The sequence below is a fragment of the Thunnus thynnus genome, chromosome 10 (assembly GCF_963924715.1).
Source record: "Thunnus thynnus chromosome 10, fThuThy2.1, whole genome shotgun sequence".
NCBI lineage: Eukaryota > Metazoa > Chordata > Actinopteri > Scombriformes > Scombridae > Thunnus > Thunnus thynnus.
The window spans coordinates 23,768,967-23,795,550 of NC_089526.1; the positions used below are offsets into that span (position 1 = coordinate 23,768,967).

At 38.7% G+C, this 26,584-nt stretch overlaps 1 protein-coding gene across 6 annotated transcripts in view; it reads right to left on the bottom strand.

Moving 5' to 3' along the window:
* The window catches only part of LOC137191775 (CUB and sushi domain-containing protein 3-like), a 234,512-nt gene that overhangs the window by 145,977 nt on the left and 61,951 nt on the right, over window positions 1-26,584 (bottom strand). For all 6 annotated transcript variants that reach the window (XM_067602161.1, XM_067602159.1, XM_067602160.1 and 3 more), the window contains 14 exons: window positions 22,354-22,466; window positions 21,063-21,140; window positions 19,496-19,583; window positions 18,484-18,608; window positions 17,895-18,016; window positions 15,481-15,584; window positions 15,042-15,154; window positions 14,534-14,716; window positions 13,561-13,887; window positions 11,949-12,143; window positions 11,397-11,535; window positions 9,988-10,175; window positions 5,363-5,551; window positions 2,620-2,736 (listed from right to left, as the gene is read on the bottom strand). In XM_067602161.1, the coding sequence (XP_067458262.1) occupies window positions 2,620-2,736; window positions 5,363-5,551; window positions 9,988-10,175; window positions 11,397-11,535; window positions 11,949-12,143; window positions 13,561-13,887; window positions 14,534-14,716; window positions 15,042-15,154; window positions 15,481-15,584; window positions 17,895-18,016; window positions 18,484-18,608; window positions 19,496-19,583; window positions 21,063-21,140; window positions 22,354-22,466 (2,081 nt within the window). The remainder of the gene's footprint in view (window positions 1-2,619; window positions 2,737-5,362; window positions 5,552-9,987; window positions 10,176-11,396; window positions 11,536-11,948; window positions 12,144-13,560; window positions 13,888-14,533; window positions 14,717-15,041; window positions 15,155-15,480; window positions 15,585-17,894; window positions 18,017-18,483; window positions 18,609-19,495; window positions 19,584-21,062; window positions 21,141-22,353; window positions 22,467-26,584) is intronic.

Below are 26,584 nucleotides of genomic sequence, written 5' to 3' on the forward strand. Positions count from 1 at the left end.
AAAATTTTAGCTATAATTTCAAATGTCAACATCACGATTAAAAATCACTTTTATTAATTTAGGTTTAGCTCTCTGAGACATCTATCCCTACAGTGCATTTCTAATTAATACTAATTAATTAATTAATAAGGGCTTTAATCCTTACAGCACTTGGAATGATCATACTAAAATTAATTATACTAAAATGAAAATGGAAAAAGGAAAATGTAAAGTGAATAGAAAAACCTACAGTGAAAATTCACAGCTGCCTTTTGTTCTTATTGCTTTTTAATTTTCTATCTTAAAACTATGTCATTGCAGAAGCATGGCCTTTCCATCAGTGCATGACCAGAGTCAGTAATTCTCACACTTAGGCTTCTGCCCACCACACTAAACTTTAAAAGCACTCTAAAAGCAACACCTCCCTAACTAAGGTGACAAAAGGTATTGATATAGATTCACAATGGAAGAGAGAGGAACATGTAGACTGACAATAAATCTGGTGTAGGCTGGTCAAAATTATTCTAAAGTTTTAATCAACAAAATATGGTAATGGTTAGGCTGGAAAAGAAGATCTAACTCTACAAACTGTGCTTCTATTTTCACACTGTAACTCAGACATCATCTTCATTCTGTCCATGATGGCCAGTTGGCTGCTTTTCGGTACAATAAGTGCTGCCATTTTAATGCCATCTGTTGAATCTGTTCTAATACGACTCTATAATGTCCTCCGCAATGTTTGGCTCACTTGATACAGAAAGTCCTAAATGGCTATAATATGAATAACAAAATGAAATGATTGATTGTGCTCCACAAAATGGCAATTATATTACAGAGAGTAAAGGCAAATGATCAATTAATCAAGAACCACCCCCTTAAGGGGACATCCCAATATTTTAATACAGTAGGTAGAGGATGTTGGTAATTGCTGAGTGGAATACTTGCATAACAAATATCCATACTGATGAATTTGTCTACCAGTCAGTAGCCACAGCTTAAAAATACACCACATTAGTGCCAAAATTAAAGATAAAAAAAAATATATAAAGCAAGAGATTTGAATAGTTCTTGATGTAGGGAAGAGACCCCTGACAGGAAACATCTTCTGTGTTTCAGGTTGTGTAGAAAGGAATCTGGAGAGGTCAATATAATGAGAACCATGTAAGGGAAATATATACTATGTTGGACATGGGCTATAGTACATAGGCTATAGTATTGTTCTGGTTACCTCTCTAAACCAAGATAGTTATACAAGTATTTCTAGAAGGATAAGTCTGGAGGAAATCTTAGTGGTTCAAAACTTTTTCCATTTTACAGTCATGGAAACTGCTGTGCTTCTGCGAACATTGATGCTTTAGCAATCACTTTAAACCCTTTTTCAGATGTACCTCTTAACACAATTCTGTCTCGAGGTATACACAGTAATCCTCGGATTTCATGACTTGGCTTCTGCTGAGACTTACTCTATGAATTTTGAGACCCTACCTTCCTAATCATATCCAGTCAACTGAATTTGGCACAGGTGGACTCTACTCAAGTCATAGAGATATTCATGGATTATCGAAACATGGAACGTTTAAAAGCTGAATATTATCCCTTATTATTTATATTTCATCACATTTATTTATCATACTTGGGGGTTTTAGGTTTGGTCCATGTACAAGTCATCCTGGTTGTGCACAGTATTTTTCATTACATACAAATTGGACACCTGACTTGTACAGGTGTATATAACTCTTGAGAGGAGGCCCTAGATTTTGATGATAGTGTCAACTGGTGATGTACAAAGAGTACAATATACCATTTCAATGGACACATAGGTAGGGGATAACAAGGAAAATGATGGTAAAATATCAGGATAATAAAGCTAAGTGCCTGGGCACTGAGATAAGCTCAGCCTGCTTTTCAAATGATAATGAATGAGAACGTCTTAAAGAACTGGTTACTGATCATATAACTGACAGTAAGTGCTGCGATCATGGAATTAAATGAATAAAATAAGGAATAATACATGAATAGAATTGAGATAGCATGATTCCCTTACCTGGTTAACAACTAAATGTCACAGATGTTCACGAAATGAGTAAAAATGTATAAAATGCAATCCAACTGAGGAATGTATAAAAGCAGCCTATTGCTAAACATTTGCTAAAATAAGTGAAATAAGTGGAAGAACTGCTGAGAAAGAAGAGCAACAAATTAAAGTAAAAGTGAATACCTCAGAGTCTATTATTATCCCTATGCATATCCTGCACTGGTCCCAAAGATGGAAATAAAAGGATAAGTGGATTTAAATTGTCTTTGTCGAAGTAAAATATATGCTTCTTGCACTTCTCACTTCATAATAATAAATCCCTCTAATGTTCTTGGAACCTGTTGAGAGGGTCCTTTTAATTTATAGTTCCATAATTTGCCCATTGTTAGGACTGCTGAGGGTGTCGCTATGGAAAGGATTATAAAAATAAACTAGATGTGACTGATGGGTAGTATTTGAATGATCTATGCAAGTAAAAAAAAACACATATCTATAATTCAATGGGTTCCCTAGCTATCTGAGCCTTGAGACCAAAACAACAAATGTATTTTAGAATGTATTACATGTATACTTATATTTGCGTGGTTTACTACAAACACTCCTACCTTTTCCATGGCTGACCTCTACAGTCCATGTACAGTTTAAGGAGTTGGGGTACAGCTCTGGGTAGCCAGGTGAAAGGATGATCCCTCCAGGTCCTCTGATATCCCCACCGCATGATGCTGAATAGAAAGAGAAGATAATGAATGATTCCTGTTGCTGCAAAAAAAAGAAAGAAAGAAAGAAAACTGTAAATGAACCAATAAATCCTTCACCTGAAGACAGAGGAGGAATTTCAATGAATAATGCATTTGAGTCATATCACATCCTGTCCTGCTATTTTTATGAGTACCTGTAATTCTGCCAACACAATGTTTTTTTTCTCTCCCTCTCTCTCTCCAAACTAACCTTCTGCCTACCAGGACAATGAATTATTCATTAATTCAGCTATCCATCTAAATATTCTTCTCTCATATGGAATCTTAAAACTAAAAAGACATTGTCAGAAAACATGATAATCCATTAAATTTACTTATAATACACAATAACTGACGTAAGCATATTTAGTGGATTAGAGCATATGGGTTTCTTCTGATTGTTACTTCAAAGTGATTCTAAATACTTCCAAATAGAAACAATCACTCCAGTGCAGCATCCTACTCCCTTTTCAGTCAGGTTGGGAGGATAATCCAGTTGCAACCCACCGTGTAGAGTATTTACAGATGAGCTGATAGGGACTGTTGTCTAAAGGAGTAGCACTCATTGTCACCTCAGTAATATAACTCACATGCATGTTGACTATTGACATATAATTTACTGCCAGAAAGCTCCTTATCTCATCAAAGGAAGTTAATGAGATAAATCTCTACCCTCATTGGCTGCTGAGGTCCAGGGGGTGGGGGGTTGGGGGGGTTAATGCTAGATCCGTCTGAAGGTTAACTGGTCTAACTGGATATTGTTTAAAGCTGCAACCATTTTCTCATGTTGTCATCGTACTTCAACTAAAAGGTCACTTCACATAAAGGGCACTGCTTTTTAAATGAAGCATTCATGAAATTTTACAGGCTTTGTATTTTCCTCCTCTTCTTCTTTAAGTGAATGAGTGTGTGTGCGTTTTCTTTGGCCTGAATGTGGCTTGATAGCCGAATGCCTGGATGCCTTCCTCAAAACAGCGATCGCTGACAAATATTAGAAGTAGAAATCTTCTGCATGTACATATTTTCAAAGTAGTGAATGTCAGATGATGTTTCGGAGGATCACTGAGATGCCTGAGGCTTCACAGCTGCAACCCGCCCCACCCCTCCCCCCCTCTCATCCTCACTCCTTCCACCCTTGGGCCCTCCAGCAAGCACAACACATCAAGGCCTGAATCCTTACCCACCAACAAAATTATATCAAATATTTTATTAATGAGCCAAAATTACATAAAGTCATTAAAAGTGGATGAGTACACTTGGCAAAGGATCTACTTTAGAGGCTCCGTAGGCAGCAAGCCAAGGCATTTGGCACCAGTCTGGCAAATGCTCCAAGATATAAAAGGAATTTTCAGGACAGCCTTTAAGATGAAGCTGTATTACATGGCAGTGTATCACATACATAATATTGTGCTTCCCGCCAACCCTTGCATGTTTTTTATTTGTTACATTCTTTCAACTGAGTGGTCCGTGACTAAGGGATATCATTTACAGTTTGTATAATGCAACAATAAACGCCACATTGTCCTTCAGTGTGCCTCCAAATAGCACGAAAAGCAAAACTGTACAAACACGGCCCAGAGAGAGAGATTATGTGGGATATCAAAACTACCAGGAACATGATGAACTTCATGCTTTGAAGTTGAGCATAATCTGTCTTCAGTATTACATGATTCATAACACCCCAAGTACATTATTCACACAATGACTGGTCTATTTGTTGAATAAAAAGCATTTTGAAAAGCGCTTGTTTGGTTATGAGTCTCTGCCACACACTCAGACCTGCTGTGGGCTACTCATAGTCACTTACACTTGTGTCGCTACTTCTTGCCAAAAAGGCCATGTTTTTATTTTAGGTTTGAGAATGAATACAGCGATGGAAGCAGCTGCCGTTAGAATCCAGTTAACTTGTACAAAATTAGTTTAGACACTTCTTGCCAGTTACTGGTGGCAGCATCCTTTCAGTATTTGTGACTAAAAAGCCCGGCCAATTGTCCTGGTCATAGGTCATCATTTATTATTTTGATTTTTGGCAGGTCTTATCTAACATCAGCCTGTGAGAGGGCAGATGCCTGGGAGGCAAGGTGGAGATACGAACACATGAAAGTGGTGTGCTGCTGAAAAATTATTTTGTTGAAACTGTGATGGACATGAAATATTTTGGTTTAGTTTCTAAACTGTGCACATGGTAACATGAATGAACTAAAACACCAAGCTAAATCATTTTACCAGTACTACATGCACCATGACTCACTGTATACATACTGCATGTGCAAATAGGCTTTCTATGTGTAATTTCTCAAAATAATGCTTACATCTTAATGAGCAGATTTGGTGCTGTTTGGAATTTAATCAGTACTTCTAGTCAAAATGAGGTGCATTATTAGATGTCCCTTCAATTACGCTTAACATTCATGTTAGAATTTTACAAGGACAAGGAGGGTGGTCTCTATATTTGGGGGACAGTTAAGGCTCTGGAGGAGAGTGGTGTCAAGGATTTCATGAATGAGACCAATGCTTGTGCTGGAATGCTCTGCAAAATTTGGGGCTGACAATATTTCCTTAACTGTACCTAAGGTGCGTAATGTATCATTCAGCAGTAACGTAGACGTACCATCACAAGTGGGCAGAGGGTGGCTCCAGAAGTGGTTCTTCTCACAAACCAGTGGTTCCTCGTGGCTCAGCCTGTATCCTGGATCACACTGGAAGGATACTGTAGATCCGATGGACAAGTCATGGCTAAGCCGCATACCATTCACAGGGATACCAGGATCCATGCAGGAGTACGTGTCCAATGTGACAACTAGAAAAACAGAAAATCAATCAGTTATTTCTTGAATATGCTTTAAATGTACTGTCCTTTTTTTGCACTTACATTTAAATTGATCTAATACTGGATTTGATTTTTATAGCCAAGTCTTCATTGTTTATAAGGTCTATAATTAAAATGATGGTTATGATGACAACTATGTATAAGTGACTATTTTTTGCAGTTAAATGGGGTTGTTGTCTGTTACTACTATTATTAGCCTACTATTATTAGTAGTATATTAATAACAACAACATTATTATTATTACATGACCTATGTCTTCTTATTCTGTCACACAGCATTTCTCAGTCAGATTCCATTCAACTATTTATACTGTAAAGGATGCAAATAAAATAATAAAATAAAAACTGTTAAGCTGCAGAGGTATATTGAAGTCATACAGCATTCATGTAACATGAAATGGCAATTCTATTTTTTGCAATCAGTAAATTTTCTAGGCCACACTCACAGAAAAACTGTCCTGACAGAACCTTTGATGTTATTACAATCAACACAACAAAGGTAGGTCTCAGGTCGCGTACATCGAGAGAAAACAAGTTGAGTTTTCCAAAGAAAGACATTTACTTTTATTTTGACTTTTATCTTTAAAAATACATTGTCGCTCATGCTTACATAAAAATGGGAAAAAATATATTACATGACAAAAAAAAGACACAAACACATTTCAGACAATAGCAAAGGCTGTTTTATAATGTGATGCAGTTGAGGCTTTGAAGTAAAGTGCACTGTTGCACTGTTCATGAATAAGGTTTTGGCTCAGAGTTTGACTGCTGTGATGTTTGACAATTTCTTTCTTGGTAACCTTGATAGAGTTGTTGGTTGGACTGATGTTAAGGAAAACAAGGTTTCATCTTCATGCTATCTCTTTTTTGTTAAATTTAAGCAAGTCACACACTAGTTTCATGTGGAGAGAGAGTTGGGGATATGACCTCAGTGAAACTGTACTTCCTTCTTTTCTATGAATGTGTTGCATCAATACTCCTAGTCTTTACAACATTTTTTTTCTCCCGGTGTGCTACTAGAATAAGCTGGTTGTACAGTAGTGCCGGCTCACTCTTAATCTTCAGGGATGCAAGCTGAAAACAGATTCCTCCATTTTTCGTAGTGATTTCCAGGTCTGCTATTTGGATATCATCCAAGTAGATTTGCTTTTGAAGTGCTAAAAATATGCTGATTTTAGTCACTGACTGGCAACAGTTATGTAAACAGTCCATTGGTGGATAAGCTATTCTAATATACTGGATCTTAATAATACAGATTCTGTATTTTAATCTCTTAACTGTGTCATTTCACAAACAATTTATTTTGAATGTGTGATAGTTAATCTTATGAATTTAATCATTTGAAATCATTTTTGGATTACTGGGGAAATGTCTATGGTCCAACTGTCTGTTTATCCATCCATCTATGTAAGAGGTATGGAAAATGATATTTCCAGAGCACCAATAAAAACAGTCAGCAAGGTATCATGAAAAACAGATCTTTGAATAGAAGTGCATCTGATCAAGAACAGATCCTTGAGCTGCTTGAATCACACTATGACCATCATACATATATTTTGTATTATTATTTAAAAAGAAATGCTGATTGACAATTTAAGCAAGCTGTACGCGCAACTTGCCATCACCTTTTGTTCTCTTTCTAAGGTGTCCTGGATAGAGTCCAATTTCTGGCGCTGCAGTAGTTTTAGGTGATTGACTGAGTCAAAGGAATAAGACTTGTCAGCAAATAGTGTCCTGTTCATTGTGGGATGTCTGTCCAGCATCAGTGGCTGTTAGCCATCATGAAGTGCATTTAAAAGGTACAGTATACTATGTAAAATTTATGTAAAATATTACCCACTTCAGACACGAAGAGCATCGGATACACACGCTCTCAGAAAGTCAAACAAAAGTGGTCCGACATGAAAAGGCAAGTAAAGTCTAGTCCATTAGCAGGAGTGTCGGTATACTGCTGCGCCTGCAGAAATTAATTTTGGCCATATGCATGCCATCGTCAAAATGAGATAGTTAATAGTGAAACACAGTAAAAGCCTGGGTTTTGATGTGTGGTTTGTGAGCTTTAGATTACTCTCATCAACATTTAACCTCTTTGGGAGACCAGGATGAAGGATTATTCATGTGTGATACCAGGGCTCTTCCTGTGTACTACTAGGCCTCCATAGACAACTTGTCTTGCTCTACTCCCTGAGTAATATTTTAGCAAGAAAACACACATGGATTTAGCTGAATATGTTAGAGAAGCACAGCATTCATTGATTCACTTCTGGTGCTGCCGTCTAGGGTTCCACTTTGGTGGAGAAAAATATTTCCATCCATCCCCAACCCTATGTCTGTAAATCATAAACCAGAAACACTTAGATTATGTGAGTCCTACATATGATTTGCTAACATTTTGATTTAGTTCTTGCAACTGAATAGGTCTAAGTTACCTATTACGTACAAAGAGAATAAAGCAGTGTTTCTGTGCCTCCATTTATTCACAGCATAATTCACTACAGCCCTATTCTGTAAGACCAATCTCACAAATGAACTATAGGCTGGGTTTCCCCAAAGCATTTCAGCAATAAGATACGTCCGAAATTGCAATGAAGAAGCTAATTTGATCTTACTGTTATTGCTTTTCGATAGCCTCATCAACAAAAGAGAAATGCACTTGAGAGTGGAACATAATAAGACAAAGGCACTTGTGGTCTGCTTTCAGTCAATAATACAGACATAATAACAAACTCTGTCTTATGAATCACATCTGAGTGACAAGGGTAATGGTGCTAGTACAAACAATCGTGAAAATAGATTACGCTATGTCCAGATTATTTTTCTATTTGATTTTTCAAACACTACCACTCTATAGATAATGATGTGGAAAGAAAAATGTCCAACATAAGGTCCCCTGAGAACAGGAAGATTTTACCCAGACGGTAGTTACTTGGGGTATTATGGACCTCTAAGATTTTCTTAGGCAGTCTATGCACTTGAAGCCAACCTTCCATCTTTAAACTCAGGGCAACTGTTGCACCTGAAGGAACAGTGAAGTACAAGAACACATTTAGCTAGTCAAACAGTGAATCTGGGAACTGGGATTTGGGGAAGGTCCATATCTCAGCAAAAAGGCCAGAGAGCATTAGGCACATTGTCATGTGGGATGACAGCTCCAGACAAAGGTGTCTGATGTAGTCCTTTCTTGACAAAAAAAAAAAAAAAAAAAAAAAAGATTCCCACTGAACTCTTTGCCTTTTACTTTCAGTGATAGTTTACATTTACAGAATACAGCAACAGTCAGGTGTACTCAATAAGCTGAGTCGTCCCCTAGCCTCTCACAAAAAAGGCCTTACAAAAACTGTGGTTTTAAAACTACTGCTCAACCTTAAATAATTGTGTGAAATACCCTTAAGAATTAAAATAAGTGGTAACAGAAGATTCACAATAGTAGTGTTGACCTTGGTCTCCCTCTAAAATAAACAATGTTTAAAATGATGCAGTCTCACTCTGGATTTTTTTTATACCAGCACTTAAGCAGAATACATTTAGTTTTATCATGTGAATCTCTTTCAGCCAAGTTGTTCTGACAATACTGGTGCTCTTGTCATGTAATCCACTTGAAACAAGCTCTCAGCACAGGTTTGGTTTTGACACATAGATTCATTCTAAATTCGTTCTAAATGTTACAAGAATGGTGAGCCAATCTAAATTTCCAGCAACACATCCTAATAATTAAGGGACCACATAGAACAACCCTAAGTAGCGTTTTCAGAACGACCTATATAGCATAAAATGCCGCTTTCCATTTATGATGTGACAACGCTGTGGTTGAGGTCTGGTTAGGTTTTGGCACAAAGAACACTTGGTTAGGGTTAGATAAAAGGAATCATGGTTTTGGAGTTAAAACGATCACTTGAAACGTAGTTAGTACTTCCGTAAAGTTACGCAACCTTCATCGTAATGGTGACTGTAAAAAAAAAACGTAACGTTGTTATGATTCTTTTTAAAAATGTCCCGACCCGCAGTTGCAAACATGACACTCACAGTTGTAAGCAGGCTGCAGCTAAGTCCACTTTTTGCCATCTAACTAACTAACTATCTAGCCATCCACCCAATTCACCTCCCTCTAATAAGGAAGTCACCTTATATTGACATCATCTGCGTCAATTCACCCGGATCATAATTACTATGGCCACTAGATGGCGTCTGTCACTCAAACGTACCGTTGTTTTTACCGGCCTGAATTTTAGACCTATATTGTCGTTTTTCTTGTGAGGACAGGCTGGTTTTTAGTGTCTATTTGGAAATGTTTTGAAATAGTTTGAAAGGTACTACAAATATTTGTGTGTCATTCAAAAAATAACATTTTGCATTTATAAATCATCCACTTTAATGTTCAGGCAATAGTAGAATACAGGTACTCTCACCTTCATAGAAGATCTTGAAGCCACTGTTTGATCTGCTGTTATCAGTGGTGAAAAGCAGATATAGGGTGTTGCTGCTACTAAACAGGAACTGAGGAACCTGGGTTCCATTGAAAGAGCCAATCAGAGGGGAGAGCAGGTTGGGGCCATCATGCACTTCCAGGAAGTCATAACTGAGCTCAGTTTGAAACCTTACAAATAAAGAGAGAAGAAAGAGGGAATGGCAGAGTAGACAATTATTTGCATTCAAAACAATACTTGTAGTTTGACAGATTAGTCAGTTTGAAACCATTTAGCTTGTTCTGTCCACAGAGAAAACATTCTAACTTTGAGGAGATAAATAAGAAGAAATATCTTGCACAGCAAGCATTCCAATTATTGCAATAGTATACGATCAATGAGTTTCTTTCATATCTGACATGGTATGGATTTGTGGTCACACTCAGGTCTCTACATCATTAAACAAGTGACATTGACACAGACTTCCAATATAACTATCAAAACTGTGGGAAAAAAGTACTTTCAAACCTTTTCAACAAGAGAAAATTCACGCCTCTCAATGTTATAAATGCAAAGAGCTTAAAAAAGGAGTATATTACCTCCAGTATAACACCACAGAAACCTGCATAAATTACGCATATGAAAACCTGCATATTTCAAGTAAAAGAGGGAAAAAGATTTGGGCTCATTTAACAAAAAAGCATAAAGAAAGAAGCTCTTTGTTTCTTTACAAAGGAGTGTGTCAAAGCACTAAGAAAGCAACGATTATAAAATATGAACATTGGTTTCGCTTTTTAATGTTAAGAAATACAGAAGCAATCTTAAAGCAAGACTTCTTTTATTGCAGTCCTCTGAGGAAGTGAGCAGGAGCCAACAGGAGAAATAAAGAATAACTTGAGGCTCTCAACATTTTTGGAAACTACGTCCAGGTCTGCCTTTCACCTCCTCTGAATTTCTATTTCTAACTCAGACACTTCCAGGGTTCAGGGCTAAGGTTAAGGGCTAAGGGCTAAGGGCTAAGGGCTAAGGGCTAAGGGCTAAGGGCTAAGGGCTAAGGGTAAGGGCTAAGGGTAAGGGCTAAGGGTAAGGGCAATCCTTCTGTGTCTGTGCACATGTACAGTATGTGCATAAATTCATCCGTTTTGTGTGTGCATATATGCATATATATATGAGCAGGTCTGTGTGTGTGTGTATACTAGTACTCATATACAATACAGTATGTGGATATGTATACATAAGGGACTGTGTGCTCTCCCAGTTTTTGTTTGTATCTTTGTACACGTGTGTGTGTGTGTGTGTGTGTGTGTGTGTGTGTGTGTGTGTGTGTGTGTGTGTGTCTGTGTGTGTGTGTCTGTGTCTCTGTGTGTATCTTTGTTTCCACGGCTGAGTTGTTGCAGCACTGTCATACAGACCTGTCAAAGCTGATCTTGATGGAACGTCCCAGCTCGGCCTCAATGACCCACTCACAACTCAGGGAGTCTTTGTAGTAGCCTGGCCACCCCGGGGAGAGGATGACACCAGACGGCCCTGAGTAGTGGCCCCCACAAGGGGCTTGAGGAGCAGAGAGGTGGAAGAATGGTGGGAGGGATGGGGAGGATACGGATATAAATTAAAGATAAAAATAGATTGAAGAGTAGAGGATAGTAGAAGGAGCAACAATAGGGAGAGAAGATAAGAGAGGAGGAAAATAGATGTAGAAGAAAAGTTGTTGTTTTACAGATGATACAGCTCAGTAATCTTTTTGTACCAACATGAAAAACCAAATGAGTCACCAGAGGGCTGAAGTTGAATGCCTTGAAATGATACAGCAGATAAATGTAGCCCAGTTTGGGTGGCCTGAGTGTTCCATACAACCTACTCACTTTCTTATCAAAATTCCCCCTCTTCTTTCCTTCTCTTCCTAACTCAGTAGTCGACCTATCTGCCCAATATCCACACAATTATTTACTATTCCATTTCAGTACCTTCACATTTTGGAATGAGTCCGCTCCACATCACCTTGCCTTCCTCCAGATGGCATGTGATGGTGTCAGCTCCCTGTGTCTTGATGAAGCCCTCCTCACAAACCACAGAGATGGAGCTGCCCAGTTGGAAACTGTCCCCAAAGCGCCTGGCATTCAATGGTATGCCAGGGTCAGGGCACTCATTATGCCCGAAAGCTTGTAATGAGAAGAAAGAGAACAAGATCTAATGACAAACCCTCTTGTGTGAATGAGAAATGGGGTCTTTGAGGAGTAGGGAGATAAAGGAAATAGATGTTGCTGTCTGTAGGAGGGGGAAAAAAAACTTACAAAGTTCTTCTCTGCACACCTGAGGGTGACAATAACCTGTATCTTTATAACTTGTTGTGCCTTCGCCAGGAGAAAACAGAATTACACGGCAACGTATTGGGCAATGAGGCAGAATAATTAGCTTTTTGCTAAAAGCTTGGGCAATCATTTTAAAAAAGAACAAAAAGACTAGTATGGTTTGTGAATGAGAACTAGGGCTCTAGTCAACCAAAGAAAATCTTGGTCGACTGAAATCGTGCATAATCTTCCGACTAATCAGGGGGACAGTGTGCACAGTGAACTCAGCAGCCACACATTTTTATCTGTTCTGTATTTCTCTGTTTTGTGTCGTCAGGTTAGGCTAACCCATTGTTGCTAACTTTGGAGCTAACGCCCCTCACTTCTCCAGCATTAAGGGAAACAACAGACGTGACTTTTTAGCATTTATTAACTGACACACTGTAGTCTGTACTGTACATTTACTGCCAGACTGACAACTTACTACTAACCCTTTCCTCTGCTCACATCCACTGTCACTTCTCCGCCCCTCGCTCTTTCCCACCCGCTACGCAAACATACTACGCAATGCCCTATTCCTTAACGGAGTTACACTACCAATAGTTTCCCAGGCAACAACACAGAGGTTGACTCAGGTACCTAACAGTGCTGCACAGAGACTCCAAAACGCTATTGATTTCCAAATGAATGGATATTTGGCATTAATTTTGGCATTAACAATTTTTTTTTTTGGCCTGGCGGGGGTTCTTAGTCGGACGAGAGCATATCGACCAAGTAATTGAACAGTCAACCAGCAGACTACAGCCTTACTGATAACATGCACTTTCACTCAAATTACAGGTGCTGTTGAACTTCATAAGCCCCTTAATTATCAATAAAATAAACGATGTAAGTTCAGATGAGAAAAGACTGGAGCACACTGATTGATTTGCTGTGTAAACACACCAACATTTCGACACTGCTATGTCAGAGTCAAAGCTGCAATCAGTCAGTGTGCTCCAGTCTTTTCTTATCTGAAATTTGCTGTCCCTGACCTGAGAAGCACCTGATTCATCTGCATATTGCTGGAAGATGTGCAGAGATGTGATTTATTTCCACTTTTAATAGTATCTCTAAAGATAAGTGCTACTTCTTTGGTTAACTGTTTATGAGTTTTAAAAAGTGTGTACATTTAAGAGCTTAGTCAGTCCTGATATTTGCTAAGGGAGTTTTATTTGCGTTTATTGGCTAATATATGCTTTACTATTGTTTGAATCAACTTGATTAAACAGTCAGCAAAGTGTCTTACTGCTATAGGTGATGTTGAACCCTCGCCCAGACATAGAGTGATCAGCCTGAAACTCCAGCTGCAGGATGTTACTGTTGGACGTCAGGTGGGAAGGAACTTCGGCCCCTGAGAAGCGTCCTAGAATTGTGGCTCCTGACTGGTCCCCATCTTTGATAGTGAGGAAGTCATAGGGTGGCTCCAGGTCAAAGTCATTGAAAGCCAGGTGGATTCTGGAGCCAGGCTCTGAGATAATCAACCATACACAGTTGAGGTTGTTCCCATAGCCTTCGGGGTAGTCAGGGGACAACACCGTCCCCATGGGAGCGGTGAAGTTGGAGAAGCAGGGGACTGTGTGAGAGAGGGAAAACATAGATTATAAATCATTTAAAAAACTGAAATATCCCAAGCGAGGCAATTTGCTTTACAGCAATCCTCTCTGGTCACATGACAACCTACACTGTACTGGAGATTCTGCCATGACAATATCAAAGCAGTATAGAACAATGTCAGTACTGTATAACTAACCACCTAACTAAGGAGACAGCACTGCTCCCATGGGTGCTGAGAAACATAAGACTGTAAGTGGGATGGAACAAAGGAGTTAGTGAATGAAAATACAGACATGTAGCAATATGGGTGCACAGGAATTCTACACATTGTCCCAATAGACACAGTTAACTTGGAAAAAGAGAGGACTGGATTTTTGTTATGGACAGTGTAATGCAGGTTTCCCTTCTCCAGAGTATTTGTATAATCTAACTGTATGTACCCTGCCTTTTTTCTTTCAAATTAACCCCAGCATAACAAGGCAACCATATGCTATAAATCTCTCATTACACATTATGCGCAATATTGTTTACACACAATGCACTGCATGGTCATTTAACAACACTATAATTAATCCTCCAATAGCTTAGTGTCATTTTGAACTTTCCAAGCACATAAGTAATTGCTTCATTTGTTGTCATGAAAAAAAAGCATGTATTGGACTCACATATGCAGATGGGGATATTAGCGGACCACTGATTGTTGTTCTGGCAGGTTATCATCCTCTCCCCGATGAGCTCGAATCCAAACTGGCATTCAAAGCGCAGAACATCTCCGTTTAAAAAGCCACTACCCTCTTGGTAGCCGTACAGAGGTGTACCAGGGTCACCGCAACTCTCTTTGTCAATTTCTGTGAGTGAGGGCAGAAGAGGAGGGGGCAGGGATGGAAATGGCAAAGAAGGGAAATGGGAAATAGTAGAGGATTAATTCAAGCCAAGTACAGTACTGTGAGGTACATTTACTATCTTTCTTAAACATTATCTGTAAAGGTCCAGGTGAAGACTCTTGAGTTTTTCAGTTTTTCATAAGGAGAGTGAGAGATAGTCAACCAGACAGATAGAAGGACAGAAAGGCAGAGAGGAAAATTGAGTCACTGCTTTACTGATGGGGACAGTTATAGACACAGACGTGAATACAGACAGTGAGAGATGGCATCAGCACTTAAGTATGTGTACCTTTATAGTTGATCTTGAAGCCGATCGAGCCTACACTCTCATCGGACTGGAGATGAAGCCACATCTGATGGGACATGCTGACAATCAGGTCTGGGACAAAGCTCCCAGTCAGCCTGCAGACAGGGCAACAAAAAATGTCACTATGGTATCATAACTCACTTTTCAAACATGTCATTACACAGAGTAAAAATGCATTCAACCAAATGATGATTTATACATTGTACAGTGTTGCATAATATTTATTATAGGGTATGTTTCAACAAAATAAGCCTTCATTTAAATCGTGCGGTCACTGAATTCGTTCAAGGTTCTTTGCGTCTTTCACAACATTATCTAAAAAATGTACATCTACCCAGCTATACAGTAGATTTGACTGCTAAGTAATATTATGGTACAAATTACAATATGTATCTGATGTAGTATTTAATGATGTACTTACACTTGTATTATTGTTTTAGAATCACCTACTTCCCCTCCATCTCCGATCGTAAGTGAATCGTACCCGATCTCTAAGTCAAACTCCTCAAAGTTGATCTGAATAACCTGCAATAAAGTATAAGAAGCTTTTACAGTCTGTCCTTTTATAAGTGTTAACATGCAGCATGACAATGAAATCTCCACCGTGTGCCCTTGAACACCATTCTGTTTACACCCAATTGTACCGAAGTGGTTCAAACCGACAGGTCTACCAGATGTCGTTGCTGTCCTGACAGTCGACCTTATTCATAGTATTCATTTATATAAGTCAAACCCTCTCAGTTAGATGAGCAGTGATTCCAAATGTTTCTCAAGTTTTATTATGAAATAACCCCCTCCCCCATCTCATTTACTGTATATGAAATTCATAACATAGCTGCTCATTTCCATACATTGCCTTTAGAGAGAGTGTTTCTGGAGACAGCTAAACTGTGAGAGAGGCAAGTCTGAGTAGAGAAAGTCTACTTATTGTAATGCCTTTTACATTTTTTCAAGCAGACAGGAAAATGTTTGATCAAACAATGCTGTAAAAACCTAGAAGAATTTCTCCTATCTCACAATTCAGGTAACTGCATAATGTGGGCTATATTCTGGTACTTTTATGATGTATGCAGACTCTCCCCCTAAAACTCAAATCAGCAATGGCATCAAGAGAAAATTAAATGCAAACACAAAACTCAACTCACATCAAATTTTTGACTGTTTATTGTATAAGGCTTTGACAAATAGTGCATGTCGGTGCTGCACACGCCCACAAACAAAGGACACCACAAACATCCTTCAAAGCAATATAGAAGCTGACAGCAGTATCTCTTCACATTACTTTAGAGTACAACTCAAATATTACAAACCAATCATGGCGAGCCAAATTTACGAATCCAAAATTATTATTTGCCTGTCCACGTTCACCCTCTACATAACTTTGCCAGCTGTCACTGGTTATCTTTTTCCCTTAATAAATGTATGCGACAAAAAAAAGATGACATATTCACTGATCAAACAGGCAACAGCTGCTTACACTTACAATAATCGTGTAAAATTGAGTCTACTGCAGAGACATTAAACAATAAAACCACATTATCTCAGCCTACTCTTTGCTTACAGGGATTTGTGATGAAAGAAAGGATGTTATAATGACATGAGTATCACATCTGTTAATGACAAACACATGATGGCCGCTTGCTCATCCTTAGCAATCCTTTCTCTAGCCATGGGGAGGGCAACGCCTGCACAACATCCATTTATAATAGCCTCATTACAATGCACACACAAGCAGAATTGCTATAATAACACTAATGGACCAACTTTCAGCGCCAAATCAATGACTTTTTTGCCTTGGAGAGTGCATGGTGGCACAAAGCAATAGCACTTGCCAGTCCTAGTGAGCTCTGAATGAGTGTTAGTTGGTTAGTTATTGTTTATTAGCAGGACAGAACTGAACTGACACCCCTGTGTGTATGACTCACTGGACAGAATACCAATAAAGAGGCCGATTTGATGTAGGAGAGCAGTAATGACCATTAGGAAAACAGCTTTGACCTCTTCACTTTGGGGAGAAGCTGGTCTCATTCAATCATTATTTCTCTCATTTCCTGTTACCCCAGATAAATGAAGAGAATTGCTCAACTGCCAACTGCCACGGTCAAACTGGCAGACCAGTGAGAACCGAAATGCAATCCACTGCAGCTATGTACATTAATGAGGGAAAGTTGCGATGAACTCAAGTCAAAATATATGCATATTCTATGTAACCTTTTCCCACCTTGGGAAACCCTTGGAAAATAGATGCATGCATAAATGTGTATGCAGGAAGGGGATGTCTGGACAAATGCTATACACTGCATGAAGGCAGAGATTTCTGATGGTAAAAGGTGAGGGTTCACTCACTGGGGAACAGGAAACAATTGCTCATTTGTGATTATTTTATAACTAATGAGGGACTGTTACACTTGTTTATAAAAACACACACACCACATTACTTATACTCTTCCTTAAATTGTTCAAGGGATTTCTTAAGTAAATTATTCAAGAAAATAAATGCCTCATCTTTATAAATAACATGTCTGCAATGCTGTGCAGAGACTGAGAGACTTCTCTAGAGGTACATTTTTTCTATTGGTGAATGTGATCTGCAATTTACTACATTAATGGGATATCAGGTAATGATAATTAACACTCTCATGTACAACAGGTAAAATACATGTGATAATGAGAATAATGTGTTGGGATCCAAAGAACTGGTTTTTGGTGAGACCTCATGTAACAAAAGTAGCTGTGTGTTTTCATGAGATTTGATCAAAATATAGGAGTAATACATGTTAAAAGATGCATCCAAAGCGAGAAAAAGCTTAAGGCCGACTTGTTCTATTCCTCTACCTTGTTTGGATCGCTGGCAGTGATGATCCACACGCACTGGGAGTTACTCTCATACTGGATAGGGAAGTTAGGGGATGTAAAAGTGCCAGATGGTCCCTGTAGATTTGACCCACATGTTTTCACTGCAACAGCATAAAGACACATAAGATAGACACATTAAGTTAAAAGACAGATTCAACATATCCCTGATCATTTTAAAAATATATATTAATACACATTATAAATCATGACTACACCTACACCAGTCAAATGTTAAAATTCACAATAAATATTGATGAAAAAGGTGCTCAGAAGGCAGAGTAATAACTCTTGTATTGTAATATGACAGAAAGGTAATATATTGTTTGCACAAGTAGAGAGAGGGTCTATTAGCTACATTTCCATTAATCAAATTCTAAAAGGTGCTCCAGGTATTATGAAACACAAAAAAAACAGGCAGAGCATTTTGGAATGGAAAAGTAGAGTGCTGCAGCAGAGGCTTTCATACATAATTAACAGAAATGAACTTCCCTGTATCTGCATAGAGCCTATATCCAGAGGCAGTGCCTTAATCAAACTGTTTTATTAGCTCTTCAGGAGCCTCGCTCACCCTTGCAGACGGGTCTGTGGTCGCTCCAAGCAGCAAAGACTTCAGCTACGCGCTGGCAGGTAATCGTTTTGGAACCCTGCAGCACATGGTCTTCATCACAGGTAAATTGAGCAGTTGCTCCGATGCTGAGAAGATAACAAACACCATTAACACCTGAAAAAGCAATCAATTTCTCAAAAATGACTCCTGATGAGATATCACATTCATGATTTATCCCATGCCATTCATCGTGCATTGATATATCAAATTTGGTAGATAAATTAGTCCATTTATTCTCGTTAAATGTCATCATTGTCCATACTTACACAACTTACAAATGTCCCAGTTAAAAATAGGAAACAATAATTCCCTTTAATGCACTGAACATTTTTTGCATATGGACTATTCATACATGACACAAATATGCTGCAGCTAACAGTAAACTGGAGAGCGATTTTGGCCATAGAGGGTATACATATACATGAACAAAGAAACATACACTCAGTTGTGCAGGGACCTGTGAGTGAACTGTAACTAAATCCCTTCATCCGACAGGCTCATTTTTACAACTAGAAAGGGTTTCTAAAGCTGCATGAATTCACTGTGTCGTATTCTGTACAGGGCATAAGACAATAATCAAATGAAAGTCTGATATATGTCAAAGTATATTCTCTGAAAGAGAACATTTTTATTTTCCCCTACTGAAATAATGATATGGTTTGTGTTTGCTGAATGGGTCTGGCTCATGAAAAATGAGATACAGTACACTACACTGCACAATATTAACAATAAAATTCCCCCTGTCTCTGGCAAATAGATAAAACATTTGATATATAAAGTGATATAATAAAGTTTAAAACAGCTGCAGGTTGCCATAACTAGGTTGGAACTGGGATTATGTGCTCTCAGATCTTGTTGATTTAATAGAATGGACCAGTAAAACTTGGAATATGCTGCAAGTCATTACACTAAAACTGGATGGAGAGCACGTGGTTAACTCTCCTTCACCTCAGCTGCAGTGGCACCAACCCACCTGAAGTCAGAGCCGATCCGTTTGCCATTCTCCGGCTCCCCTGGGTCAGGGCAGTAATTAGACACCTGTTTGATTCCTCCTTCATTCACTGAGTGAGAAAGACAAGGACCAAGAACACTGAGAGTGACACTTTAATTGTCAAACTTTGTACTTCCAGAAAACACCCGCTGCAGTGAAAAGCTCTTGAAAAGTAGGTAACACTGCCTGCTTGAATCTTCACCGGTTATGTTTGATAACAGAATTTGGTTCCAGGAATTATGTCGTTAAACAAATTGACCCCATCTTTCAATGTCACAGACTTTCGACTGTGACACTTACATTTTGTGATATCAGAGTGAGTGCCAAGGGTAAATGCAACTCTCTTACCTGAGCTAGACAAAATAGAGGGAAATATATCTGTGCCCAACAGAGACTAAGAGGATTAAATAACCTTCAACTATCAACTGCAGGCGCTACAGTAATCACTCAGTGGGACTCTCCATACATAATAATAGTTTAAGTACACTAGATAAAGCTTTGTAGATAGGGCTTTACTTTGGTCGAAAAGTAGCCGAAAAGAGGTGGCTTTGAAGCGGGAGAATAGTTCAGTGTTTGTCTGTGTTCTGACTTTTAAGAAGCTCATCTCCCCCTCACATTATGATCTGTGAATCAAAGACAGCATGCACTGGAAATGAATTTCATGAAATATGTAGTATCATAATTATCTCTAAGGTTTGTTGTAAAATTTGCAGTAAGGCATCACCCCACACATACAAAGACCCTTCTGTTTGAACGTGAGAAGCTCTACCGGCATGTGTTCTTCCTTTTTTCAGGAAGTTCATTAGCTTTGAAGTTAATTGTTAGAGGTTATAATACAGTTATGGGTTCAATTATATGCAACAAATCCACAAGGCATATGAAGCGTCTCTTCATAGTCTTTTAAATGATATACAGTATTGTCTCATAGCAAAGATTACAGCCTTCTGCATTATTCATGTCTCCATGCAATGCCGAATCTATGACACATAAGGCAATAAAGATTACAACCAGTTATCATTGAAGTGTTTAGCACACTGAGGAGTTAAAGGGAATTGTGTTCCAGATTTATGTTAATGACACAGCTCCGCAAGCAATTAGAATGCATTCACTTCAGTCTGAAGTGTACACAAATCATCTGACAAGTGAGTGGTCACTCAACCTTGACTACTGCTGTGTGTGTAGATCACACAGTGCATGAACATAAGTCAATCTGATGTACTACTTAAATAATAAACAGAACGAGACAGAGGAAGTGTTGGCCGACTGAAACTGATCAAATTTAGTATTTTGCTGCAATATACATAAGTAGGCCTGATCTAGCTGAGTCCATTTCTGTCAGGACAGGAAGTCCAAGGACAGAAGGGGAAATAGGTCATCAGAAAGAAAAAGAGACTGCACTTCTGCAAAATCTAGTACTGTAGCTTAATTCCTTCACCAAATGATGCAGCAAAAAAAGACAAGAAAGAAACAAAGATCAAGAACGCAAGCCCTACATAAACAAAAAATCCAAACAATGAAAACAGTTGCATAAGAAAAATAAAAGACTTACTCAAAGACAGTTTGTTAGTGTTGTCCTTTCCTGGTAATAATTTTACCCCTCTGGATTTAAGCTCTCCAGAGCTTTTCACTGGTCGAGAGCAATAGAAAGAGTTCATTAGATAAAAGAAGTTACAGTATTAGATGTGAGAAGATACAGTACAAGTGTTTCTTTCTCTGGATAATACTTGGTCCTATAAAGAACATCAAAATGTAATTGCTACTGGTGTGCATCCTTTTTCAAAGGAAATGAGTCCTATGGCTCTGATGCATTCATAAGAGTTGCAATAGCTATTCTATAAAATCTAAATTAGTTTTTCATGTTTGTCAGTTTTCAGTGTATAACTCAGACATATTAAACAGTGGATATAAATTGATTGGAGGGAGCAGATTTAATGGTTGTAGCTGATAGGAGGAAAATGCTATGCAGAATCAAAGAGCAGAAAAAGGACTGCAATGCTACATAAGGTAAGACTAAACACAGCAGGGGCCAGATTGCACACAAAAGCCAGGTGATGCAAGCGGCTGTCATAATTTTGAAGTATCAGCAGAATAGCCGAAAGCAACGAATGATGTATCAAGCAAAATAAGTCTATCTGAATTTGAAAACATTGGGCGTGTGTCTGAACTATGCGGTGAGTCAACTTGTTAATTCAAGCTGCTACAAACACAATTAGGAGGTATATCTCTGAAGTGACCAGATAATGATTTTAATAATAAAACCTCCCAGCGCGCGTCTCTGCTTAAAAATATCTTCCCTTTACATAACAAATAACAAACGCATATGAAAATTGCCTGACCACCGCACAACAATGCACTGCACTAGTGATTTTTCATGCAATTTTATGTCTTCATTTACAGTAAGTTGCCCCACATGCATGTTACTGAAAGCTTTTATAGAGCTGTTTATGGTGAAGTGGCAGGTTTCATATCTGGATTGGGGCCAGGCTTTAAGGCCCTATGGTATAGACTATATGCAGCACATATACTGACTTTAAAGTCATGCCAGAGAACAATGTCAGGGTAATGGATTATTGAGCTGCCTGAGCTGAGTTTTATAAGGGGAAAGAATATACAGTATGTATCTCTCAAATATTTGATTAACAAGGCCCTTTGAAGTCAATGGTTTGAAGCAGAAAAAGCCTTCATGCCCTCTACAGAGGGGTATTAATCAAACTGTTTAATATTCAGTTAACAAAGATCAAAAACATGTTTTGTAATTACAGTGTGTTTTTCCTACGATGATCCTTTTTTGTTCAAGTAGGGGCCCTTCTATTACAATGTGCAAATGAATCATGTCTTACCTTGATACTGAGCCCTGAAGCCTTTGTGGCGGTGGTTGCTTTCTGTCACAAAATGCAGCCGTAGCCAGTTTTTGTTGCTGATGATGGGTGCTGGAATATTCATTCCAGTTAGCCTAAATGTGAAGAGCCACACGAAAGAAAACACGTCATCTATTTTCACTTTAATTAAACCAGTGGTTCTCAAAGTGGGGTCCGGGGACCCCCAGGGGTCCTTGAAGGGCTTCCAGGGACTCCCTAACAAAAAAGGGAATAATTTATTTTCACTATAATTCCATCCATAAATAACACAATGACAGAATGTATGACTACTTTGATCATGGGTTTCATACACTTTCTGTAATAAAACATCTAAAAGCAAAAATCTTATCAGATGGAGGACCCTGGGATAAAAGCTTATCAAATGAGGGTCTGTGGTCTAATTTGTGTCAGTTTAGAGGTCCATGACATGAAACAGTTTGAGAACCACTGAATTAAACTACATGGCTCTCTGGTCACTGGTATCCTTGTGCTGCCAAAATCACCAAAAAAGGGAAAAAAAGATAACTGAGTAAGATGACACCGGAGAAACCGTGAATGAAAACCTTGGAGAGAAATATTAAGATTCTAAGAGGTAGAGAGGAGCAAATACACCAGCGATAGAGATGGACTCGATACAGAATGCATTCTTCCATTTCTAGTGAGTGTCATGTCTGGAAAGAAAACGGTGCCCTTAAAATGAAAACCAACTTGCCCCTCAAACCCATGGGAAAAAAAACCCATTGTACTTTGTCTCTGCAGGTACTTGTTGCAGTTCTGCTTGCATATGTACAAATGTGTGTGTGTGTGTGTGTGTGTGTGTGTCGGTGTGGGAGGCCCAATAGTGACACAGACAAAAAAGGAGTGTGTCTGTTTCACATATGTGCAGACGTGCATTTGTATGTGCGGTCGTCTTTGTCAGTACTTACCTGTGTGGCTCAAAGTCTCTGTGTTCTGACCTCATCTGTCTTACTGTCTGTATGGGTGTTTCAGATCATACGTTTTATTCAGCATGTGGCCGCAGCATCAGGGACGCTCTATAATTGTCGAGATTTAAAGCTGCCAGGGGCCTTCTCATTTGTCTGGCTAACCAGCTCTGGCTTTTTTCTATTGCCCTGCAATTCCTGCACTGCACCCTGTCCACAGTCAATAGCGTACGATGCCATTCTAGCTATTAAATAGAGGCTTGGGACAGGCTGAAAAAGAGCATGGTGCAGTTGGTGCTCCCAAATTGGCTCAGTGAATAAAAAAAAAACAAAAAAAACCCAATGCCTCATTGATAAAATGCTAATGACGCCAATATATGGGCAGAATAAAGAAGAGCAGCCTTCAGGTAGCTGAACTATTTAGAATAAACTGCCTCCATGTTTTTTGTAGTGCAAGCTAAAAATTATCACAAGATTTCTGCTAGAAGTCTAAAAGAAAATGGATAGCGACAATAAAGCTGTACTCATCCAGAAGTTGCAAGGATCCTCCAGGCAGCACAGGAGTGATGTTACAAATTTAAGACCAGCGGAGGGGAATATACTGTTGTCACAACTGCGAGGTATGGCGGAGGAAGTGAAACATGATCTGCCATCAACAGTAAATAAAGGCTTAATTGCACCTTATAGAGGACTTACTCTGATGGGTTTATTTATATCAATGTGCAGTAACCCACTCTGTTCATTTATATAATAACAGTCAGCCCACAAAAATGTCCCTGGTACATATAGCAATGTACCAACAATCCTAACAGCACAATAAGGGTACAGTGTAACTACGAAATGTATTGTGATAGAATTTCTGGGACGTCTGGTTTGCACAGATGAAATACACTCCCTCACTACTGCAATGTCAGGGTTTGATTCTCAGCTGCTCTGCTCCCAGTAAGGACAGATAAACACAAATCTGCTCGCAAGCTGGAAGACGGCAGAGAAGGAGGACTTACAGCATTTGATATGACCTGAGAAATTGATGACTTGCGTGCCAAAATTTTCTCACGCTTTGTTTGATGATGATATTAAATGCCTGAAACTGAGCACCGAAGTGACAAGGCATGTCATGTCCGGTAATATGTGCTATTGCTGATAACAGAGAATGACCTAGGTTATATAATTTTTTTTTGTACCATTTTGTTTCTCAAGTCGTCCTTGAATGTCCAGATTGTGATTAGATTTTGTGCAGCAGCCAAATGGTGGCACAAAGTAATTCTGGGATACTTCACAAAAATTCTATGCACGTTACTGGTTCCCGTCAATGTAACTGTCTTGAAAATAAATAAATTACCTGTGGAAAGTGGGCTGCCCAGTCTCCTTTAAAAAGATAAGAACAAGTGAGTGCTGTCTACTGTTTTTTTATTGTATCTCCTTCAGTGCATACTGAGTGACAAAAGATGAGAAAGTCCAATTGGAAAAATGGACTCCTCACATAATGCACTGCTATTCTATCTCTGCAGACTCACTCAGGCTGTCTATTTGTTCCCTCACAGATATGCAATATGGCTTTTCGGAGATTACTTCTTGGCACGGATGCAGTGTTTTCATGTGCTTGATTCATATCATCGATTTGGGATGTCTCATAGACTAATGGTAGATTCTGACATAGGTTTGCGAGGCACATTAGAGAGCTCTCATATAGTTCTCTGACTAAAATGTGCCTGATTTGATGGGATGAGGGGTTGAAGGGAGCATGGCAATCTCATCAAAATACCAACGTAACGAGTCCCAGTGTGCAGGTACTGTGGCCAAATGTGGCCTCAATGCCAGAGCGATAAGTTGAAATCTCTGGCGTCTCTACTACAGAGAGACAGGTGATACGTACAGTAGGTGCACCCCCAGATAATGAGCGATCAATTCAAATTTGTCAAAAAAGATAGGGTCAACTGATTCTGTATTTTCCTCCCTCACATATAATATAAAGTCTGGCAAGCGGGAGTATTGTCTTAAAGGATATTTTATGCCATTGATCTCGATCCCTCCTCAAGTAACTCTCAGGAGACGTACTTATACAGTTGGTGCCTTTCTGTCAGGTTATGGGTTTGTGAAAACTAGCGAGCCAGTTACTGTATATCCAATAGTTCCTTGTATTAATTGCCCTGGTGGAATATCTGGGTCAATTGTCAATTCATATTCTTCAATTAAACATTGCACTCTTCTCAGCGTGACTGGAGTTGAGGATAGCTTTTGGAGACATTTTGACATTTTTTATATTTTGCCTGGGAAGATCAATAATAAATCCCAGAAAGAATAAATTGAATCTAATACACATGGTAATTTAGCCAAAATTGGTGATTTACCTGCGGGGCACCTTTTGTTCTCAACCTGCTTTGAATATTGTAATCTTCCTCTGACAACCATTTAGCCACTCTGTTGAAATAGGACTGTTCATATTCAGTCAAGCAAGCTAAATATTGCCAGATTGCATGGTGAAGGAGGAATACTCTAAACTCTCAGCATTCTCAGAGTGCTTACAACACACAGAAGTGTTGAGTAGATAATTAGTAAAATTTACAAACCAGATAATAGAAAGATAGAGAAAGCGTAAAGTATGAAAAAAATAAAACAGATCAGATTTTTGATCAAATTTCATGGAATAAAAGCAAAAACCTGTATCTAATATCTAAAAAGCCTTACAGGCTTCAAGTTGCGTCCACATTTGAAATAATGAGTGACGTGTAATCTACAGCTTGTTGTTTTTGCCCTTTGTGAACAGGGCTCTACAATCATATTAAAGGTCAGACGAATAACAAAGAACTGTTTTCTTTGGTCTAGCCAGACTTCAATGTTGCCTTTTGTCGAAGGAAACTGAGATTTTTTTGGGTCTATTTTCACGGTGATTGATGTGAAGCCTCACACCAACCTTCCCCAGCATGATGACGATGGAATCAATAAACTCATTTGCAGAGATCAGATAGAAATCTTCAATTGATAAAAGGGTAAAAGCTCCTAAGAGGTGTCAGAAAAACATATTTCTTACCCTGTAGTCCTACGTTTTGTGGACTTCAAACTATCAGGAATTTGTCTTAAGTTAAAAATCCTTTCAGCATCCACTTTCAGGAAATTGGCTGGCGAAGTTGGCCAGTACAAAATGTTACTTAATTTTCCATTTGACAACTATCAGATAAATCAGATTTAATTAAAAATTCATGTAATTTCAATAATTTCAGTAATACGTCTCTGTGTTGATCTCAATATTAATTATGTTATTGATCTATTGCTTTAAACTGTGCTGTCTT